The sequence below is a fragment of the Camponotus floridanus genome, unplaced genomic scaffold (assembly GCF_003227725.1).
Source record: "Camponotus floridanus strain SB8 unplaced genomic scaffold, Cflo_v7.5 scaffold35, whole genome shotgun sequence".
Taxonomy (NCBI): domain Eukaryota; kingdom Metazoa; phylum Arthropoda; class Insecta; order Hymenoptera; family Formicidae; genus Camponotus; species Camponotus floridanus.
Window position 1 is genome coordinate 545,832 of NW_020229492.1, and position 10,433 is coordinate 556,264.

At 36.5% G+C, this 10,433-nt stretch overlaps 3 protein-coding genes across 5 annotated transcripts; 2 read left to right on the plus strand and 1 right to left on the minus strand.

The window, feature by feature from the left end:
* Positions 1-933: 933 nt before the first annotated feature.
* Positions 934-4,306, plus strand: LOC105255667 (cytochrome c oxidase subunit 6B1). 3 transcript variants are annotated; one of them, XM_011265092.2, is made up of 3 exons: positions 934-1,067; positions 3,146-3,248; positions 3,809-4,306. In XM_011265092.2, exons 2-3 carry the CDS (start codon positions 3,166-3,168, stop codon positions 3,975-3,977), a joined length of 252 nt encoding a protein of 83 aa, XP_011263394.1. In that variant the 5' UTR covers positions 934-1,067; positions 3,146-3,165; the 3' UTR covers positions 3,978-4,306. The 3 variants fall into 3 exon arrangements, with proteins under 3 accessions (XP_011263394.1, XP_011263393.1, XP_025266588.1); XM_025410803.1 differs by lacking the exon at positions 934-1,067 and adding an exon at positions 1,108-1,275; XM_011265091.2 differs by lacking the exons at positions 3,146-3,248; positions 3,809-4,306 and adding an exon at positions 1,831-3,139 and having other exon boundaries at positions 949-1,067.
* A 703-nt stretch (positions 4,307-5,009) lies between these two features.
* On the minus strand, positions 5,010-7,091 carry LOC105255666 (protein max). Its single transcript, XM_011265090.3, has 4 exons — positions 6,901-7,091; positions 6,775-6,831; positions 6,078-6,312; positions 5,010-5,479 (listed from the first exon to the last, which is right to left on the minus strand). The coding sequence occupies exons 1-4, from the start codon at positions 6,937-6,939 to the stop codon at positions 5,307-5,309; spliced, it is 504 nt and encodes a 167-aa protein (XP_011263392.1). The 5' UTR covers positions 6,940-7,091; the 3' UTR covers positions 5,010-5,306.
* Positions 7,092-7,603: 512 nt separating this feature from the next.
* On the plus strand, positions 7,604-8,955 carry LOC105255685 (tctex1 domain-containing protein 1). Its single transcript, XM_020028920.2, has 4 exons — positions 7,604-7,635; positions 7,799-7,953; positions 8,260-8,453; positions 8,790-8,955. The coding sequence occupies exons 1-4, from the start codon at positions 7,626-7,628 to the stop codon at positions 8,953-8,955; spliced, it is 525 nt and encodes a 174-aa protein (XP_019884479.2). The 5' UTR covers positions 7,604-7,625.
* The last annotated feature ends 1,478 nt before the right edge of the window (positions 8,956-10,433 follow it).

A 10,433-nucleotide genomic window follows, 5' to 3' on the forward strand; every position in this document is an offset into this window, starting at 1 on the left:
TTGAATACCCTTAATCAAGTCTAACAAGAGTACATTTGTAATGGGTTACATCGCAAGTACTTACATGTACATACTTACAAAATATCGAAATAACTGCAAATGGTCAAATTGCTGTTGCATTTTCGCAGATTCAACGTCTTTGGCAAACTGATTCGAACTGCAAACAATCCATGAACCAACCGAAACATAAAAGAAGAAACTCGTGGAGAATATTTTAAGCTGAACTAAAACGGCGCTGAAGTCGATGTCAAAGGCCGCTGATTGGACGGCTGACTCTCCATCCGACCAATTGCCGGTCATCTGTCAAACGCGGGATGCCTGAAAAGATATATTGTATAATTTTAAATAAATAAGTAATAACTAACATATTTTGTCATCGACTCTTGCAAAAATTGTCAAAATTGTTGTAGATATCGATAAAAAAATTTATCGAAGCCGGGGATAATAATTAAAATAGACGATCTCATAATTTAGAATGAAAATTCAACACCAAAATTTTATTCATAATTTCACGCGCCCCATATTTTAATGCGTATGTGTATTTTGATATACATTTTATAAATGCACATAAAAATATAAATGGAATTCTGCTACGAATTTCGTCGCAAATTTTGAATACCTTTAATCCAGTCTAACAAGAGTACATTTGTAATGAGTTACATTGCAAGTACATACATGCACATACTTACAAAATATCAAATTGATGTTGCATTTTCGCAGATTCAACGTCTTTGGCAAACTTATTCGAACTACAAACAATCCACGAATCAACCGAAACATAAGAGAAGAAACTCGTGGAGAATATTTTAAGCTGAACTGGAACGGCGCTGAAGTCGACGTCAAAGGCCGCTGATTGGACGGCTGACTCTCCGTCCGACCAATCAGCGGTCATCTGTCAGACGGCCACGCGGGACGCTTCTCCGCATGCGTGGCAACGTTCGTGGCGAACCGAGCGGGACGAGGGATCCAGGGACATCCTCTCCTCGAGGTGCATGACGTAACGAAGTCGTCGTCTGGCGCGGTGTTTCTTAGTGGCCATTTTGTTTCCAACCGCACGTCTGATTAAGGTATTACGCATACAGATAAATTAGCGTTACTTAGGCGGTCCAGCGAGACGCTCGACGAGACGGTCGTATCCGCACGTGCGGTGAGATAGGAGGGTATCGCCATCCCCGGTAGTAGATCTCGAGGGAAGTCGTCGATGACACGGCTCTTGCGTTCGCTTCCACCTTCCTCTTGTCTACTCATCCTGATACTCGACACCTGGATCCTCCGGTAACGTCATCCCCTCGCCGGGCGAGTTTTTCATCCAGTTGATTTCCTGAAAGACGAGAAATTTTCAAGATTATCATGTGATTTGATCAGTATTCGAGTCTAAATCTCTTTCTGGGTCCTGGACCTAGTTTTGATTGTCATTGCATCTTTAGAGATTTATACCTGTGGTGCTGTAAAAGAGTATATATTACGTATGAGCAAAGAGCTTTTTGAGATACGTTCCTTCTTGCCTCGAGACACACTGCCAGAGTACAATCATCATGCTGTATACTTGTAACGGTAGAAATTGTATGATAAATTGCAGCTTGGTGATTGCAGGCAATGCCCTTGGTTCGATAGCGAGCGTCCTCTCTTTCTCGCTGCCTATCCATTACCTTTTGTTGGTTCCGTTTGAGCTATCAGACTACATTATACTCTCTCGCTCTAAGTCCGCCTGTCTCTCTATCTCTCTCTCTCTCTCGCGCGAATGCACACTTAAAAAGCCCAAGTCAGATGAAGGCGCGAAGATCCGGAATGAGCTGTGTAACTCATGGAAGGCAGTTTCTATCCTTATAGGTGTCCATCCTTCGGTCTTTTGGCCCGGCATCGTGATGGACTCAAAGCGGTACGAACGCAGCACCAGGTCGAATACCGAATCGCCACCTGCTCCGCCTTCGCCTCCTATGTATAGCACAAGTTACAGCACGTCACACGACAACCACAAGAGCAGAGTCAGTTCGCGACGTTCGCCCTCGCCGAGCATCGATCATCATCGGAGCAGTAGATCCTCGCGGAACAGCTCGCCGCTTCAGGAGCGACGTAAGCGTCGTCGAAGCGGTTCCAGGTCGTCCCCGGTACGCTCCCACAGACGGTCCAGATCCAGCGACAAGGACCGTGATCGCGACAGAGACAGATCGCGTAAATATTCCAGAAGAGACAGATCGCGATCGAGGTCGCGAGGCAGGTCTCGCTCGAGGGACAAACGACGAAGTCGCAGTCGTAATCGCAGCAGGGACAGGCACAGGTACAGGGAGAGCCGCAGGCATCACACGAATAGGGCACCCTCGTACGAATCCGACGCTTTGGACGAGCATGGAGAGGGAGCGGGGACGGTGATGCATCAGACAGCGACTGTTGTACCGCCACCGAACGCCTTCAAGAACGATGGTAGCTTTATGGAGATGTTCAAGAAGATGCAGGAGCAAATGCAGCCTGCGGCGCAGAAACCTACCACTTCGTCTGTCCTAGAGGAGAAGCCCGTAGTACCTCCACCGTTGATGGTGGGCAAGAGAAGAGGTGGCAGGATTCTAAAGACCGGCATGGTGGCGAAACCAAAGACAGAACAGACGGTGGAGCAGCCGAAGGACGCGTGGTCGCTGTACATGGCGGAGGTGAAAAAGTATCGCGAGGTTTGCTGCCAGGAGGAGGACAACACGCGGCCGTTAGTTAAATAACTTGGACACTTGGCGTCAGCCCTTCTTTATATACATACTTAGCTCATTAACTTTCTTCTATACTAAGACACTTGTAGCTTTATTCTTAAGAAAATCGCGGAACAAATACCGCTTCTGGAGGCATCCTTTATTTTTCGTTTCACCGCGAGCTTCATGTTCATTCAAGTTCAGCGTTATAAGATTTCTCTGTAAGGATTTCTCTGAAACAGATGAAAAGATATGACGGTGAAGGGAAAAGTGGCCGAGAGAAGCGAACTTATTTGTGATATAGTGTCGCGTGTGCTTTGAGAGACGAATGGACGAGAGCGAGAGAGAAATATAAAATTTACTTTTACGCAAAAAGAAGGTAGAAAGAGGAAGAGAGGAGTCGAGATACAAGACGCGAGAGAGTCTGTGCTAAGATTTAGAGATTAAATAATTTATGACTTGTTGAGCAGTGTCCTATATTGCTGCAAACATGACGAAATTTACGGATCTCACCGAGGCTACAATGCAAACTGCACCGTACGATCCTAGGTTTCCTAATCAAAATCAGACCAGGTAAGAATAAAAAACGCTCCGGTTTTAATCGGTATCAATGTATATCAAGAATGTAACACGATTAACTTTTTATCGCATCTAAGAATTTAATTCCTTTATAATAAAGTGCAATATAATTAATATATTTTCACATATTCTTTTTATCATATTAAAGTGGCTCATGCATCACACGTATAGTCTTACTTATTATCAAAATTTAAAAGGAAGTTATCCAGCTCTCTCTCTTTAATTTATTATTTTATAAATTATTAGGGGGAAAAGGAAATGTACGTTATGTATATAAGAACCGTGCAAGTAGAATAATCTGAAAATAAAGATATATAATATTAATAACATTGACATATTTTATCATTACAAGCGTGATGAAATTATATTTATATCATTGTTGCACTATATTTATAATTAGATTTTCTTCAGTTACATATTTTCATCAGAAACGCAGTGCCAAATATACGTGTAGAGAAACCTGTGCATAAAAACAGAAAGAAAAACAGATACACTATTTTGCCTCACTAGTCTCAATCAAGATAGCACCTGTAATTGAACGTAATGATCTGTAGATACTGTTACCAGAGCTACGTAGACTTCCAGCGATGCAAGAAGAAGCACAATGAAGAATACGACGCCTGCCGATATTTTAAGAGGGTTTACAAATCGATGTGTCCACACGCCTGGGTAGAAAAGTGGGACGACCAAGTCGACGCAGGCACGTTTGCTGGTCGCATCTAGGATTTCCTTGCAGTTACATCGCGCGTCAGCTTTTCATCATAGTGAATTGTTTAATAAGCGAAGAACAGGATTCTAGGATCGCGTGTCATTTCCTGTTTGTAAAATAACTCGTACCTAAATAAATTTAATGATACTTCAATCTTTTATCGTTCTCTCGTCATAACAAGATTTCCCGCAATGACGTTGTGATAGACGCGATCGCGCAAACACACGTACTAGTTACACTCCTCTCTTCTAATTGTGAAATATATCCAGACACTTCAATTGTACAATTCAAAATTTTTCTTTCGGTACTCTGTAACTCAATAATAACACGCGCTCACAAATTTTGCTAAGTTTAGTAGATGTAATTCAATATAAAAATATTCAGTACAATATTAATTTTTTTTCTCAATTTATCCTTTCAATTTAATCGACGCTTCCTATAAATCGCGTTCTTCACATAATTAACATTGATTATTCTCTGACGCAATAAACAACACATTCTCTGCATAGTTTTAAATAATAAATATTAAAGATTCCTATTTGATTTCCGGAGATGTAAATAGTTGAAGACTTCAATAAAAATGTAAGTTTGCAATAAAAAAAAAATAAACAATAAAGAGATAGGCAACAAGAAAAATAATCTTATTGTATTGACTAAAAGAATATGATATTGCTTCAATTCAAAATAACATGAATGATTTTAGAAAAAGAATCATTAATATTTTTCAAGCTATCAATATTTGCGATAACATCTGGTTATCACTAAATTAAATAAAATGATTATATAATTAATCTATATTGATATTTACAGATATGAGATTTTTGACAAGATAGAAAGCAGGATCGATTGCAGCCAAGAAAAGTGCGATCGATTATGTACTATCGATAAACTTATTTATATTGATATTTATTGGTATACAATGTTTAATAAATATCTATATACACATTAAATTGTAAACATAAATATATTGCAGATATCATTATCTTGACGAGCTAATTGTCGTCATATTTCGCGCAAGTAGAAAGTGGAAAATCAAATGGGATCTCTTCATGTACACCTTTCAAACTAATTAACGTATTATTTAGTTATTACCTATAACTTGCGTGATTAATTACAAGTCTTTGTTGGACACATTGACATCTAGTCATGTTCTTCGCAGTTGCCTATGTTATACATGTAACAGAATATAATCTAAATCACTTACTTATGTATCTATCTACGCACAATATAGTTTAATATACAATGTATTTATTAAACAATGATCGAGAGCGAGATGATAAACACATAAAACTGATAAACATGAGAAAAGAAAGATGATGAGAAAGGAAAGTACAGGTATATCGTCAATGATGGAGGCCAGTGACCTTCAGCTTCTTTGGCCGAATTGTCCGACCAATCTCGCTGTCAGAGGACTCCGATTCGGTGTCGTTGTAATCACCTACTGATTCAGACTTTGTTACCTCACATGTTTCGGCGGCAAAGTTGCCAGTAATCTTGGCCTTTTCTAACGAACGAACTGCAAGAATAAATCAATCGTTAAACAATAAAATTCGACTTCTGCATTTTCTACAATCACGATAACAGTAATATTTGTTATTTTATAATAGAGATCGTGTACTCTGGACATGTATATACTATACATTGATATATAACTTTTTCCAATAACTTGTCTTTGAAAAATAATTGCCTAAAATATTGAAAGTAGTGTCTACAAAATAAGTAAAAATAGAATAAAAATTCGATACAATCTTCTATAAGATATTACAGATCTTCTAGTGGTTCTGAAATAACTTTTTAGATTAAAAAATATCAAAGCATGAGTTTTTGTTGAGATGTAAATAATTGAGAAGGAAGTGTTTTTGTAAACTAGGTATCTCTCTCCTAAAAGCTATTAAAACTATATTAATTTCAAATTAATTTGAACATCATATCTATAAATAAATTACAGTTTTTGGCAAATTTCTTCTTAATGCTTAATTTGAAAACTCGTATCAATATTTAAATATTTCTATATTTATATTAATATTTCAATATTTCTATTAGTGATACTATAATTGATCAAAAACAAATTGCTATTCTTTGTTTATGCACAAATATACGAAAAGGCTACCTACTTTGAGATTCCAGAAGACTATTCTGTCTCTTGAGATCATCTATGGCTTGCTGATTAGTAGCATTCTTGCGTCGCATGAATTGAATGTAATCTGCTGCTTTCTTCAGAATTTGCGCCCTGCTAGCAACTTTCTCTCCTTGAAGAAATGGTACTGAATCCCTGAGACTCGAGAAGCTATCTTTGATATGGTCACGTCGCTTCCGTTCCAAAGCATTGTGATGTGCTCTTTTCTCCGCCTAGCATTACAGACATTATCAGCTATCTGCTCTTTTGCTAAATCATCTCTTAGCTAAAGAAAACTAACTATAAGAAATCTAAATACAAAAATAAAGAGTTACCCATATGAAAAGACACAGAGCTTTACATTTTTATATTAAATGGCGTGCAGAGAAAATCAGAGTATTATTCTATAAAAATAACATCGATTGATCACTATTATTATTATATATTGTTTATGCATGTCACGAGAATTTGTTATTCATTTTTTCACTCCACTCTTAACAAATCAAGTCTTATGCTTGTTTTTTCAGAAATCTGAAAAACTTGTTGCATCTACAGCATTAGCATCATCAGATTCGTTGGTCATGACAATTCAAAAATATTCAGAAATATTCCTGAGAAATATCATGCGATGAAAATCTTGACAGGACTGAATAAACTCAATTAAGGTGGCAAGGATGATCGATCGTGACGCTCACCTGGGAAAAATACTGCGCGTTGTTGGAATGCCGTAACCTGGAGTCCGAATCTTCCTCCTGGGAAACAAAGGATACGTGGATAATTTGGAAAAATATTTCTCACGCAAAATATTTCGTGCTATTTACATCGCTCTCGATATCGATGTCTCGATCGTCGTCGCTCATCCTTATCGCGGAGTGTCCAAGCTTGGTCCTGAAAACGAAAGAGCCAGTTTCGTCGCCTGCCCTCGGAACCTACAACCAGTTATGTGACAGTAAACGAGGAATAGAAAACAGACCACGGGTCTGTTCTTTTCAGCTGCACTGCTGCACTAGTGCAATAAGTTAGAAAGAGACAAACATACTTTCCTTCACTCTAACTAATTGCACTAGTGCAGCAATGCAGCTGAAAAGAACAGACCCCAGAACGCGATTCAACAAATGATCTGACGTGCGACTCATGTATCATGAAAATACAAGATTGCCATATTTTCGTTTCTTAAAAACGCTCGAGGCGCCCCACATCGGTCATGATTGGAAGCTTCCCAGTATGGCCAATCAAGATCGTTAATAAGTCCATGCAAATTAAAAGTTACAAACAATTTAAAAATTACTATATTTAAAAGTGCAAATTAAAAATTACTATATTTGAAAATATTCAAATGCAAAAAGATAACTTTGTAGAAAACATTGTCTTTACAATAGTAAAAAAATTATGGAGCTAATAATAATAATAATGACAAAATAAATGCGGCAACTTCAAGAGGATAAAAGTCTAAATAGAACTTTTTACATTTACATATATAAGTGATTTTTCAAATAATTCTTTTAATTTTTTTATGTGAAAAGAGACACAGGCTATTCTGGGAAACATGAATATAGGTAAGTCTTGATTAATTAAAAGTAAACTGAAGAAATGGATAAAAAGTTCTTTTGACATAAAAAACAATATATAATAATAATAATAATGATCAATTAATAGAAATAACATCAATGTAATGATTGATGACAATTCGTAAAACCTGAAAATGCTTTTAATTTTCAGCACAGCGACCCACAATGAAAGGGTGGTCGATAATTGGTAGAGCTATTCATTCAATTGGAGCTATTCAATCGAGAGCCTATCTTAGTACCGTGTCCCTTTTACCAGGATTATACAAGGGTAGCTTATCCTTTCGTATAGGCAAAGGTGGCTTCAAGGTATCACAAGTTAAAATCAATCAAAAAGTTTGTCTTGAAAAGATGAATCTTGTATACAATAATTGTGAAAATCTATATAATTAGCCAAAAAAATAATGATAATCATATAAAATTAAAAAGAGATTGCAAAAGAGATATATATTCAGTTTTTTTCAAAATAAACATAGATTTCATTAATTACTATGACTATATATATATATATATACATATATATATATATATATATATATATATATATATATATATACTAAATGACGATATACTAAATATAAAAAATTATGGAAATTATTTGAGAAATGATTTCAGATTCCAAGATATCAAAATACTTACCGCCTTGAGCCATACAAATCTTTCAAGTACGAAACCGTTGACCTAATATTGATCGATGTGATGCGAAATTATTTAAGTGGTTTGAAATATCACCCTGAGACATGTACGCAAATCTGTCAGAAAATGTCGGCAGAAGTACGCGACAGAATTTGCAGAAAGAATTACGATCGGTAACCTACCAATCAATTAAACAGACACAATAATTACATTTAATCATAGTATGCATCTTAAATATCTACAAAATGTTTTCTCTCTCCTTCCTTGTATGGATTCAATTAGAAATAATTCGAGCGCATTCGAGTAAAATTGAATCAGTTCGAGTTAATTTATCAAATTTAGCGAAATATTTACATTTTTATTACTACATATCTTAATTAATTAATCCTAAATGAGTATTGTATATAAAAAATATTTAGTAATTACATCACTTGAAAATGTGTGTGCTGCAAAGAATCTGTATCTTAAATTCGAGCAGTACTTGTAATTTATTTTCTCCTTGTTTCCAGATACAAAGTTGTAATCGTCATGTCGATCGTCCAGAAATTAGGCCAAGACGTGCACATCGGTTTTGGCAAATTATGGGACGTTCAGAAAGATACTTACTCGACCCACGTGATCGAGACTCCGGAATTCGCTGCGATGGGCCTTGTCGTGGGTACTTATTACGAATGAACAAATCAAACAAAAAAATCGCTGAAGGTGTGTCAATTTGGTGATGATGAGCATTAAATCCTGGAACATATTAGCTTCGAATTAAATGAAGGTAACAAGTGTTTAAAAATATGAAGAGAAAAATGTACTCGAAAAATCAACTCGACTCAATGTTTGGTGATGCATTTTTGGTTGAAGAAAGGATCAATATCCGTGATACAAACTAGATCACGTGTTTCACGTTTTCTTTATTGTTATTAAATTAATATATATATATATATATATATCATTCGCGTATATATATATTCTTTTATATATATTTATATATTTATATATTTATATATGTGTATGTATATAACAGCGACAAGTACAATGTATAGTTATGATTATTAATAATAATCGTAATCGAAGGGCACCGATGAATATAGTGAAAAACCGAGGGCGAGATAATCATTGTAATGATATTAACAACGACAATAATAATAATGGGCGTGATAATGGTAAATGTGATGATGATGGTAATGATGATGTGATCATAATAATAAGTTATCTCGAGCTTCAATTTTTAATACAGTCGTATATTCCCTTAAAGTCCGTCCTTAATACTTATATCGCGCTTTTATTGATACAGGGATACAGAAAAATAATACCGCGCGGCCGTGGTGGAATGTTCTTAAGTCGTATTATAATATACATATATATAATATGTATATATGTATAATATTTATATAAAAGAGGCGCGAGAGCGCCTAATTAATTAATTACAAGCCAGCGCCGCCGCGCCGGCGCTCGTCTTATTTACACCGCAAAAATCAAGCAAATTAAGAAAGGAGACGAGAGACCGACCGAAAAATTCATTATACGCGAAATCGAATCGCTAATCTTCGAAATCACAGAGCAATATGAAATATTTATACTCGCCTTTGCTTTTCCTTTTGTTAAAATTTTACAAATGTCCCCCCAAAGCTGCGAAAACTCTCTCTCGTTTAACGCCTCTCAATTTACGTAGTTTACATTACTATTTACGTATATACATCTGTAGAAATGAAAAAAAAAATCCAGAAACATACCCCGTTAACGGTGGCTGAGGACGATCACTATAAGAACACTAAGAGTCATACAAAAATATCTGTCTTAAGGATATTCTAGACAGCAGTTCAACCATTGTAGGCCGAAACAGAAAGATTTCAAAAACGAATAAAAAATCTCAACTTGAAAGTCTATTTGGCCATTTAATGAAATTCTTGATTTCGAAGATTGGGGATTATTTCGCAGAGAAAGAGAATCTCTCCGTAAAACTACCCCCGAACTCGCTCGCGCGGGTTTTCACGGGGGAGCTTCTCTTCGTAATAATCGAGATTCATCGTAGAGTTTTTTTACTTACAGTCCTACCTGCCGATCAATTTTACACGCACGAGCTGCACTATGTAAATCCTTGGTCCATTTTTGACGCATACGTTTATTTACAAGGTGAAACGCGCGCGCGCTCGCGCGCGCGG